Here is a 12,255-nt window from a genome sequence, read left to right on the forward strand (position 1 = left end):
ACCATAGTGGGGTTGGCTTTCTTTTATCAACTGGCAATAAAACAAATGCCCTACAGACATGCCCACAGGCCAATATCAGCGAATCAATCTCCCAATTGTTTGGGGCTTCCTCACATAACTATGGGCTGTATCAAGTTGTCAGTTGAAGCTAACTAGAAGAAGAACGAAATGAAAATTTATTGAAATATTTTAAAATGTGTTTTTCTTCAATTTTTATTGTGTGAGAACTTCATCCATGCACAGATCTTTCTTTCTTTCTTTCTTTCTTTCTTTCTTTCTTTCTTTCTTTCTTTCTCTCTCTCTCTCTCTCTCTCTTTCTTTCTTTCTTATTAGTTACATTTTATGAACTCTGTATCCCAGCTGTATCCCCCTCCCTCATTCCCTCCCAAACCTTCCCTCCCTCATCTCCTCCCTGCCCCTTTCCAAGTCCACTGATAGGGAGGACCTCATCCCCTTTCATCTGACCCTGTTTTATCAGGTGTCTTCAGGACTGGCTGCAAAATCCTCCTGTGGCCTACCAGGACCGCTCCTCCCTTGGGGGGGTGTGGGGAGGTCAAAGAGCCTGCCATTGAGTTCCTGTCAGAAATAGTCCCTGTTCCCCTTACTATGGGAAACCTATTGGTTACTGAGCTACCATGGGCTTTGTCTGAGCAGAGGTTCTAGGTTATATCCATACATGGTTCTTGGTGGAGTGTCAGTCTCAGAGAAGACCCCTGTGCCCAGATAACCTTCATTGGCGGTGGGTGGGAATGTAAACTGGTAAAACCACTTTGGAAGTCAATCTGGTGCTTTCTCAGACAATTAGGAATAGTGCTTCCTCAAGATCCAGCTATACCACTCCTAGGCATATACCCAAAATTTGCTCAAGTACACAACAAGGACATTTTTTTTTTAATGGCACATTTACACAGGAAGTTGATGCAGGCAGATAATGAGTTTGAAACTAGCTTGAGCTATCCAGGGAAATCCTGTCTCAAAGCAAAGAAAAACAAAAATCCACTATAAATCATCTCATGAAATGAAAAGAGCAGATGGTTAAAAGTTGGGGGAGGAGTTTACCACTTTAAGATGCTTGCTTCTTAGCAATTCTTGTTGCTGTCTCTGTCATGCTCATGTCCCACTTCAGCCACGACTCTGCTTTGTCTTTGGGTGGATGCACACACAGCCTTTTTCTTACCTTGAGGTATGCTGTGGGTAAAGCTGTGACCCAGCAGATGTATGCATGAGCACACCCACTATGTTGTTTGTGTCCTTATGCAAGAGCTAACAGCTTCTTCTCTGTTGTTTGTTGTCTTCCTGGCAGCTTAAGCCTAGAAGCTCACACCCAATTTGCAGTTTCCAGGACAGTTCATTTCCTTAGGCAGTGAAGGTCATTAACAACTGACTAATCTTCTCCTTGTATAAAAATTAGGGTAGTTTTTTTTTATCAAGTTCTTGACATCAGGACTTTTTTTTAACTTTTTTAAATTACACCTTATTCACTTTGTATCCCCCCATAAGCCCCTCTCTCCTCCCCTCCCGATCCCACCTTCCCTCTCCCTTCTTCAAGCCTGCCCTTCCCCAAGTCCACTGATAGGGGAAGTCCCCCTCTCCTTCCTTCTGATCCTAGTCTATCAGATCTCATCAGGAGTGGCTGCATTGTCATCCTTTGTGGCCTGGTAAGGCTGCCCCCCCCTCAAGGGGGAGGTGATCAAAGAGCAGGCCAATCAGTTCATGTCAGAGGCAGTCCCTCTTCCCATTACTGACATCAGGACTTTTAAGTGAAAATTGGACGCTTGTAAATGCAAAGGAAAAAAAAAATCTCACCCTGGAAAAGATGAGTGATAAAAAAAGATGAAATGGTAAAAATAATTTTTTTTCTGTTCACCCTTCTTGTGTGCACAGAGAATAACAGCAACATTTCTACTTGAAAACAACTCCAAGACTTTCTCAGTGGAGAGAAGAAAGAGTTTGCAGTGCGCAGACTGCGGCTGAATAAAAGAAAATGATAAAGTGTTAGTGGTCTGTTGGGGGATATAATGGTTTTGGACCCATGAGTCTCAAAATTCAGTTATAGTTTTCAAACTCACAAATATTCCTGTTACTCCTGTGAGTCCCTAAATACATATTCATGCTAGGTGCTAGAGGGAGGGCTTGCAGCATATGGAGGATCCCAAACTAGGACTCTCACTTGTGAATAATAACAAAGATCATCATTTTGCCAATGGTAAACAGCAGTTACACTCATTGCATCCCTGAGCTTCGGATTGCATGGTAACCTATCTGAGTCCAGTGACAAAGACATACTTGTACACAAGTTAAGTAGAGGGGGATTATTATTCATAGACAGGTAGTAAAGTACTGAACGAAGTCCTAGATCCATTATGTATTCTACATGTTGACTGAAGGTTCATAGGCCATGTCCTGGGGAGGTTAAAATGTCCTTGAGTATGACCCATTTGCACCAATGAAGAGGAACCATTAAAGGATTCCTGCTCTGGGTTATGAAACTCAGGGGCCAGGGGACATACTGGAGAATGATTTGAAGGGCATCCCACTTTTTTGGGAGAGTGTATGTAGTATTGGAAGTTGAAGAGATGGCTGGCAAAGGAGGAAAATAATGGAAAAAGGTTATGAAAAGAGAGAGACTAAATATGATGTAATATGTTATTGTCATATATCTAGAGAGAAATATTCATGGCCTTATTTGATCTGGGAATGCCAGAAAGGCCAGGAACCCTGTGTTTACTATGTCCTGTGAAAGTGTGTGAGACTCTACCTTTGTTGTCAAGAAAATCAGAATGACTGAGTTTGAAATGGGCAAAGGAAACAATTTTGCATTCACAGAGCAAAATCTTCAGTGCCATCCTCCATTTTGTTCTATTTTTGCTTAACCATTGTGGTGATTCATGAAATCTTCAGTTAAAAATATCTGATTTTTCCATTGAAGTCTTTATTGTCTGCCTCAACTATCTAAGTTAGTGAAGATTAATAGGGTGGTTACATTTAATATCTTAGAGTTGCTTGGGACAGGTCTTACAGTGGATAATGATGCCAATTCTAGTAATAGAAAATCTATTGTTTAAAATCATTGTATCCTGCTCAAAGTGAGATCCAAGCTAGAGGAACCAGGAAGAATGATGGGCAGGGATCAGGAGTGTCCTAGATACACACAGGGTGGAAAGTCAGGATAAGTGGAGTATAAAGGAAGAAAAACATTTGGGACCTTGTAGAATGAGGTCTTGGGGGAATATCTTAGATAAGGAAGTTACAATAATCAGAGTTGCAACATTTATGAATATAATGTCGATTGTTGAAGTCGTAATTCAAATTCTTGCAGAATTTCTGACATACCATATATGATATCTCGAGGACATCCTCTGCAACGAGAAAGAACCAAAGATGTAAGGCAGTGATCTCAGTCTCCAAGGCAGACCATACCTGGCCTCAACCAGACAGGCTCATGGATGACTTTCCAACATCTCCTTCCTAGGAACACTGATGCAGAAATTTCTGGAAAGTTACAGAGTTGTCTTGCTAGCTTGTGCTCCCTGAAAACCCAAATCTATGCCCCTGTGTCATTCCTTCTCCTGCTAGAAAGTGAGAGAGACTGTGCTTTGATATCTTCAGAGTAAAAACCTGTTGGCTGTTTTTTTATCTGCTCCATACCTTTTGCCTGTCCCATCGGACTGTCCCCTCCATGCTCAGGGAACTTTGTGCTGCGCCTCGAGTCAGAGATGCAACTGCGCTGCAGCCCTTTCTGAAGCTGCCCAAACTTCCCATGACTTTGCCCAACCCTGCACCTTACTGGAGTAGATCTTCAGGCTCATGCATTTCTCATGCTTCTGTGCAAGGCAAATACCAAAACCTCTTCTGCAGTGGTCTGATGGTGTGCGGAGGTGGCATGTCACACACTTCAGTGATGTTGCTCCTGGAGAGAGCACAGAATTAGGCATGAGGGTAGGGACTTGGAATGTGTGTGTGTGTGTGGGAACAGCCAAGCTGGGTCAAGGAGCATTCTAAGGGTGGGTGGGCAGATGAAGAGCTGATGGTTGAGTGTTTAGAAAATGACAGTTGAAGTCGTTTGCCTTTAGTGATGGAAAATAAAAGGCCACTGGGCAACTGAAAGAGCTCTGGTCTCAGTTTCAGCCTTTACATTCTGGATAATTTTCTCTCACTGGTTTGGGGCTCACCTATTTGACTAAGCTGGTTGTCCAGTGAGCTTCAGGGCTCTGCCTGTCTCTGCCTGCTTTGCATTGAGATTAGGAGCACACACTACAACACCTGGGTTTATTTAGGTGAGTTCTGGGGATCAAACTCAGGTCCTTATTCTTGGGCAGCAAGTACTTTACCAACAGAGCTATCTTTCTAGCCTGTAATTTGTGTAAAGATTTGACCAGTACATGGTTTATTTCTCTAGCATAAAAATGGTCAGTGAGTAAGACCTTTCATATGTTCTGAAGAGTGAATAATTGAAATATAGTTTTAATAAGAAAACAAACCTTTTCCCAGAGACTGTAAAGCTTCTGTCAACAGAACAAAACAACAGCCTACAGACTGAAAAAAAAAAGTAAAAATAAAAAAAAGCTTCACCAACCCTGCATCTAACAGAGGGCTAATATTCAGAACATATAAAGAACTCAAGAAGTTAAACACCAACAAACCAAGTACTCCAACTAAAAAAAATGGATTACAGAGCTAAATAGAGGACTTTTCAACAAAGGAATATCGAATGGTAGAGAAACACTTAAAGAAATACTCAACATCCTTAGTCATTAGGGAAATGCAAATCAAAACTACCCTGAGATTCCATCTTATACCCATCAGAATGGCTAAGATCAAAAACTCAAGTGACAACACATGCTGGAGAGGATGTGGAGAAAGGGGAACCCTCCTCCATTGCTGGTGGGAATGTAAACCTTGCAACCAGTTTGAAGTTCAGTCTGTCACTTTCTCAGAAAATTAGGAATAGTGCTGCCTCAAGATCCAGCTGTACCACTCCTGGGCATATAGCCAAAAGATGATCAACCGTACAACAAGGACATTTGCTCAACTATGTTTATAGAAACTTTAGTCATAATAGCCAGAATCTACAAACAACCTAGATGTCCTTCAACTGAGAAATGGATACTGAAATTGTGGTACACAATTTACTTTGAATTTATACAGTGGAATACTATTCAGCAATTAAATACAAGGAAATTATGAAATTTGCAGGCAAATGGGGGGAACTAGAAAAGATCATCCTGAGTGAGGTATCCCAGAAGGAGAAAGATACACCTGGTATATACTCAGTTATAAGTAGATATTAGCCATATAATATAGGATAAACATACTAAAATCTATAGTCCTAAATAATCTAAACAACAAGAAGGACCATAGGGAAGATGCTTAATCCTTATTCAGAAGGCCAAACAACATAGACATTGAAAGTAGGAGAAGACAGGTAACAGGACAGGAACCTTCCATAGAGGACCTCTGAAAGATTGCTCAGCAGGGTATCAAAGCAGATGCTGAGATTCACAGCCAATCTTTGAGCAGAGTACAGGGAATCTTAGATAGAAAGACCAGAAGGGGACAGGAACTCTACAAGGAGACCAACAGAGCCAAAAAATCTGGGCCCAGGGGTGCCTGCAAAGACTGATGCACCAACCAAACATGATGCATAGAGAGGACCTCACCCCCTGCCCAGATGTAGCCCATGGGCAGCTCAGTCTCCATGTGGGTTCCCTAGTAAGGGGATCAAGGGCAGTCACTGGCATGAGTTTGGTTGCCTGCTCTTTGATCAGTCCTCCCCACCCCCCGGGTGAGGTGGCCTTACTAGGTCACAGAGAAAGAGGATCCAGACAGTCCTGATGAGACTTGATAGGCTAGGGTCAAATAGTAGGAGAGGAGGACCTCTCCTATTGGTGGACTAGGGGAGGGACATATGGGTGGAAGAGCGAGGGAGGGAGGGACAGGGCAGAGATGAGGGAGGGGGCTACAGCCAGGATACAAAGTGAATAAATTGTAATAATAATAATGATAGTAATGATAATGGAAAAACAAACAAACAAACAAACAAACAAACAAAAAACAAACAAAACTCTTTCCAGAGGCTAGTCAGCTGACTTAGCAGGTTAAGTTTTCTTGCTATCAAATCTGACTGACTCCTGGACTCACATAGTGAAGAGAAATTACTTTTAAATGTTGTTGTCTGACCACATGTGTGCTGTGGCATGTACAATACACACACACACACACACACACACACACACACACACACTGTTAAAAAATTCTCTCACGGTGCTAAAACTAGAAAACATGTAGCATCTTTTAAGGCCATATTGTTTTGCTTTGTACCTGATTTAATACAACACAGTCTGATCTTGCAAATCTTGTAAGAAGGTTTTGTCTCCACCTGAACAGTGACTGGACCACTTTGGAAAACTCTGTCTAATTCCAGGGCATATAGAATAGGACTAAAACACATTGCAAAATTATCAAATGACTAGGTTTCTCAGCAACGCAGATTTGTGAATAGAATGAATGTCTAATGGGAAATCTTTCTAGGCATCTAGATCATGGGGGCTTGGCAGTGGCAGAAAGGATAACAAAATAAAGGCCTACACATCCAAAGGGCTGTGGCAGAGATCTGGATAAGACAGAGAAGACACAACAAAAGGCAGAGACAACATTTTGAAGGCGATCTCCCTCTCCTCTCTCCCAAATATGGTCAAAGCTCAGCCCACACAGACATGATTTTTGCATGTGGAGATTCACTGCAGCTCCCTTGATCCTGCCACTGGAGCTCACTCCTCAGCCTCTGGGACTCACCCACAATGAGGCAGAAGAAGAAGAGCAGCAAGAAGTGTCTGTTCATTTGGCCCCAGATGTCTTGTGTGGAACAAAGCTAGGAAGGCCTGCAAGTATAGGTCTGCTGGGCTCCAGGGGGAGGCTTTCTCCTCCAGCAGAAGTTGGTGATTATTCATGCCTAAGGGGAGCTAGTCATAAAAGATCTATTTTGGGAGCTCAAGTTCATTGGCTGTGGTCTCCATAGTCTTGCAACTCAGAGCCTGAAGTTGACCAGGCAGTTCTAGGGGAAAAAAAAAATCTGAAAATGCAGATAATTTCTTGGCAATAAGCTGGAAATGTCTTTGAGCCTGTGGGCAGCCTTGTACTTGGTGAAGACCAGGTGTGTGTAGAAAGGTTTAAACCAAAATCTCTCTGATTCTGTCAGGGACAGGAGCTAGGGGTGACAGAAAGGGGAGGGTGCCTAGATTTTCCTTGTTGCTTGCCCTGTAAAAAGTACTTCTTTCCTGGAAACCATACTGAGTATATGACTGAATTTCAGAGGCATCAGGACTACTGAATAGAAACCGGAATGACCATCTCACCCAACCCCATTCTTCCATCCAGGAAAGCCTTGTTAACCCCAAGACAGTAAGGCTCATGGTATTCTCCTCCAAGGCACCTGAATTTTCCTTTCTGTAAGGAAATACCTCTTTGTAAAATTCACCCTGAGAATTTCATTCTTCAAATTTTTAATTCAAGAATGTGGAAGTCACAGGCAAGTCCCCAGGACTCAAGTCCAAAGAGCTAAGCCAACCCAAAAGTCAAGAAAACCACCCCCTTATTACCATATCAATAAAAGACAATAATGACAATGGGTAATTGTTAACATGTTTCACCATGTTAACTACTTTTTTTTATCATATTAATTACAGTTGTCTTCTAGAATCAAGAAGAAATTGGCTTCAAGAACCTACACAGAGGGGCTGGAGAGATGGCTCAGAGATTAAGAGCACTGTCTGTTCTTCCAAAGGTCCTGAGTTCAATTCCTGGCAACCGCATGGTGCAGCATCACCATCTGTAATGAGATCTGGTGCCCTCTTTGGCATGCAGGTGTACATGCAAGCAGAGTACTATATAAATAATAAAAATAAATAAATCTTAAAAAAAAAGAACCTCCACAGATACCCAAATCCATGATGTTCAAATGCAAACTCATGTAGTGCTTGCTTATAACTTATACAAATCCTTCTGTAGAGTTTAAATCATATTTAGGTTAGTTAGAGTACTTCATGATATAGTTCTTCTATTATAATGATATAATATAAAATAAATTCTATATAAATAGTTATTGTTACTGAATTTGGAGACACAATCCATACACCAGCTTTGGCCACTCCTCTTCCAGAAGCCACTAAAAACAAATAAACTAATGTAAAAAGTAGAAAAATGAGATTTATTCAATGTAGCCTTCTCAACATTGAGAAGAGGAACACAGAGGGCCAATGGTTCCTTCCTGTCCATGTTTGGAGTCCTAAAGTGAGATTAAAGTTTAAATGGAAGGCCAGGGATATATATGTCTAAGCGGTCCTTGCCAAGGTTTAGTCATACCTGATAGTGAGCCATTACTGTTTAGGCAGACAGTTCCTGAGAACTATGTAAAACCTCTTTCCTGGGAGACATGTTTTCCCTTTGATGTCATCAGGCTTCAGCCTTCTTATCAAGGGGAGGAGGATTCCAGTTTCTTGGAGTTAATTGTTTCAATAGTCTGATATGTCAGATTAAGGGGCAAAGTGTCCGTTTAGACTAGTATCATTTCTTCAGGCTGCTTACATCATGATGCATGGCTTCGGAATAGTGACAAGGAAAACTGATTTTTTTTTTCTTTCTGAAAACTTTCAGTGTGTGGTTGGATGTGGAAGCTGTGGCTAGCAAGTGAAGGCTCTGATATCATTGTTACGATACTGTCATTCTTACCATATTTTCACAGAGGAGGAAACTAAGGCTTGGTGAGGTCCTTTGTCATTCCCAAGGTCACATACCTGGTGACTAACTGTACTAGTTCTTATAGGAAGTCTCTGTAATTCTAGAGTTCACACTTTTCACCACCACTGTTCAACACCTCACTGAGAGTTATTCATATATTCAGCATACAGACACTGCTGTATGTGAGGGAAGAACAATGGACAAGGAAGCCAAGCTCACCTATCCCATCTCCTTATGGGGAAGAGATAGGTCAGAGAAAGAGATAGAAGGACACACAGTCTGTGACCAAGCTGGACCTTCAACCTAGAACTTCTGATTCTTGTCCTGGGTTCCGCCTCTTGGGAGTCTGTCCCAAGAGACCATTTACTTTTTGGGGGCTGTAATATAACCTTTCCACTTATGTCACCCCACAGTGTCATTCCAGAGCTATTAGGATCAGAGCCTGGCCCATGACACCTCTGACAAACTAGGCTCAACATTTCTATTAAAGAGAAAAAGTGACAGTATAAGCAGAGATTTATGTGGCCACATTAGGAAGAGGGACAGGTAAAATGATCCACCCCCCTCCCCAGATTCATTTTCAGGGTTCTGAAATGAGGTTTGGGTTTAAACAAAGGTAAGAGGTGTGTACAATGAAATAGTCTTGGTCAAAGAATCACTCTGCTCCTCATTGATCTGACTCCATTCTGGCCTGTTGTGTTGATGGGTTTCTATGAAAGATAACTCAGCCACAGGTTCCCATAAGGCCAACCTCAGCATTCTGTCTCCTAAGTCAATCAGCTGATGGTGTCTTGCCTGGAAATACCAGATGAATTTTATACTAAACTTATATTTATTTTTATATTGAATTTATATTTGATTGTTACAAATATTCCTTAAAAGATATGAGTGTTCTGAGCATAGTGATATACATATCATAGTCCCAGGACTGCGGAAGAAGGAAAAGATAGAAAAAACCTGTAGCCATCCTGAGCTACACATCAAACCCCCACCATTTCTAGAAAATTCAGGTCTAGGGATGAAGCTCAAGGAAATAGTACTTTCCTAGATGTGCAAAGGCCCAAAATTGATCCTCATCACAGAGATAAAAATAAGAAAGATGGATGGATGGAAGGAGGGAAGAAAGGAAGGAAGGAAGCTAGGAAGGAAGGAAAAACAAAATAATCAGATTGGGTGACATAAGGTTTTAGGAGAAATTCCAGAGTTTGCAAAGTTTCTTTTCAAAATGTTTTATTACATTTTTTATATAGGTGTAGGTGCATGTGTGTGTGTGTGTGTGTTTGTGTGTGTGTGTGTACTCACTATAACATACTATGGGAGTCAGAGGAGAACTTACAGAAGTCAGTTATCTTCCACCATGTAGATCCTAGGTATCAAACTCAGGTCATCAGGCTTGGCAGGAGAGCCTTTACCAATGGGCATTTTGGTGGTCCTGGAACACTTCTTTCCTCTGACTCATCAGTGCATGGATCTTTCTTTGCCTATGAAGAGATATGAAACCTGTTTAAAATTTAAACAGGTTCCAACAGCTTCTAGAATGAAGAATGTGATTTTAAAGCTTTTGAATCTAGTTTTCTATTCTGAAAGCAGGCGACAGTTGGTGTCAGAGACAGCCCCTGCCCTGCTCCTCTTACTAGAGGATCCACATGAAGCCTGAGCTGCCCCTCAGCTACATCTGTGTAGGGGGTCTAGGGCCAATCCATGCATGGTCCTTGGTTGGTGCTTCAGTCTCCATAAGCTCCCTTGGGCCCAGGCTATTGGACTCTGTTGGTTTTCTTGAGGAGTTCTTGTTACCTCTGGGTCCTCTATCCTTCCCCCACCCCCTTAAAAAAGGCTCCTCATACTCAGCTTAATGTTTGGCTGTGAGTCTCAGTATCTGTTTCAATGTATTGCAAGGTGGAATCTCTCAGAAGACAGTTATATCAGGCTCCCATCTGCAAGCATAGCAGAGTATCATTAATAGTGACAGGGACTGGTTTTTAATTCACTACAAAGCGACAAAGAACAGACATTTAAACCTGTGCATGGAGATTAAGCGATATAATGGGAAGCATTTTCCCCGAGGACCTTAATGAAGCACGAGAGTAGGTGAGGGATGAGACTGAAATGGCTTTACACCAAGGTTACAAACTAACACAGGGAATAAACCAGTTGTTGGCAGAGAAGATGATTGTTCCCCACAAAGTTAACATGTAGCACAGCATGTTAAAAAATCCCAGGGTCCAATCCTCTAGGCATGGGGACCACTGAGTTTCCATCTTTTCTCCCAGCTCTGGATCTCTTCTACCCTGGAGAGAGTGGATTCTTGCTTGAGAAAGTGCCATTGTTTCTGCTACTGTCCACTTCTCTGCTCAGTTCCTCATTCTAGGATAAAAAGGCCTAGGACTCTCAGCAGGTGACCCCCAGGATTCACCAATATCAGTTGGCAAGCCAGCCAAGCCAGCCACTCAGGGGGTAAGATATATGTTTCTAGTCTCTTAAACTCCCTCCTCATTCTGGGAGTGGCTGAGAAAAGCTGCTCCGGATAGTCTGCATGGACCAGGTGATTCACACCGCCAAATTGTGCACTGCCCACATCCCAGCAAAGACTGCTGGGAATGATTTCTTTTCCCTTTCTTCTCCAATTGCTGTTATTTTCTTGGCTGCCAGCCTCTTTCTTTGCTTTCTGATTTTGCCTTCCCTGACTCCCACAGGGATAATGGGCTTAGGCACAAGGTAAGGAGTGGACTATTTGAGTCCTTATTGTTGGTCAGATACCAAGAATCCAGGCCACGTGTGCCCTCTTCCCTGAAGAGATTCAGCATCAGGAGACCCAGGCATCCCATTGGCTGGCTCTTATGCTGGCAGTGGCAGTAGTGGCAATGGCCCTCTTGTGTCCATGCTTCACCCCTCCTTCCCTCTTCATGATCTGCATGTCATGAAGTGATAGGGGTCAGTGGTGTCCTGGAACTTCTGCCACTGTCCTTCCACAATGGTGACTGGACTTATGCTGAGGGTACGAGGCATTTGTGGTGGGGTCATGCCCCCTTCTCCCGACATGCCTGGCTGTGAGGTATTCTCATGCCTGTTCACCTACACTCACGTGGGTGCTGGCAGTGGTAGCCATAATGCTGTGACCATGACATGGTTGTCAGGGTTCCAAGTCTGAGGCCACTGACTCTTCCAAACACTGATGCCTTTTCCTGGAGCCTCGTAACCAATCCCTCTTCTTTTCATCCTTCCCAGAACCCTTCCTGAGTTTTCACTGCACACCCCTACTGCCCTCCCATGTGGTTATGCTATATTCACTTCTGATTCACCTTATCTCTCCTGCTTTCATGGCCCTCTTGCTCATTTACTGTAGGTAGCCCTATGCTTTAGGGTGTGATTTAGTTTTTCAAGCAATGAGACACTCCTTTGAATATGAAGTACAGGAAAATAATATCCATTTGCAAGATTTGTTTTGAGACAGGGTTTCTCTGTGTACACTTGGCTGTCCTAGAATTTCCTCTGTAGGTCAGGCTGGCCTTGAACTGCCTG

General features: G+C 42.6%; 1 protein-coding gene across 1 annotated transcript; it reads right to left on the reverse strand.

Moving 5' to 3' along the window:
* Nucleotides 1-3,234: 3,234 nt before the first annotated feature.
* Nucleotides 3,235-6,841, reverse strand: Pate3 (prostate and testis expressed 3). The gene is made up of 3 exons (XM_021626495.1): nucleotides 6,796-6,841; nucleotides 3,788-3,910; nucleotides 3,235-3,359 (listed from the first exon to the last, which is right to left on the reverse strand). The coding sequence occupies exons 1-3, from the start codon at nucleotides 6,839-6,841 to the stop codon at nucleotides 3,235-3,237; spliced, it is 294 nt and encodes a 97-aa protein (XP_021482170.1).
* Between the last annotated feature and the right edge of the window lie 5,414 nt (nucleotides 6,842-12,255).

This window comes from Meriones unguiculatus, chromosome 1 (genome assembly GCF_030254825.1).
Source record: "Meriones unguiculatus strain TT.TT164.6M chromosome 1, Bangor_MerUng_6.1, whole genome shotgun sequence".
NCBI lineage: Eukaryota > Metazoa > Chordata > Mammalia > Rodentia > Muridae > Meriones > Meriones unguiculatus.

Coding starts and splice junctions, on each gene's coding strand:
- Pate3 (XM_021626495.1), bottom strand. CDS start 6,841: ATGAACAGACACTTCTTGCTGCTCTTCTTCTTCTGCCTCATTGTGG. Junction 3,911..6,795: donor CTTCTTCTGCCTCATTGTGG/GTGAGTCCCAGA, acceptor TGCTCTCTCCAG/GAGCAACATCACTGAAGTGT. Junction 3,360..3,787: donor GAGCCTGAAGATCTACTCCA/GTAAGGTGCAGG, acceptor TTCTCGTTGCAG/AGGATGTCCTCGAGATATCA.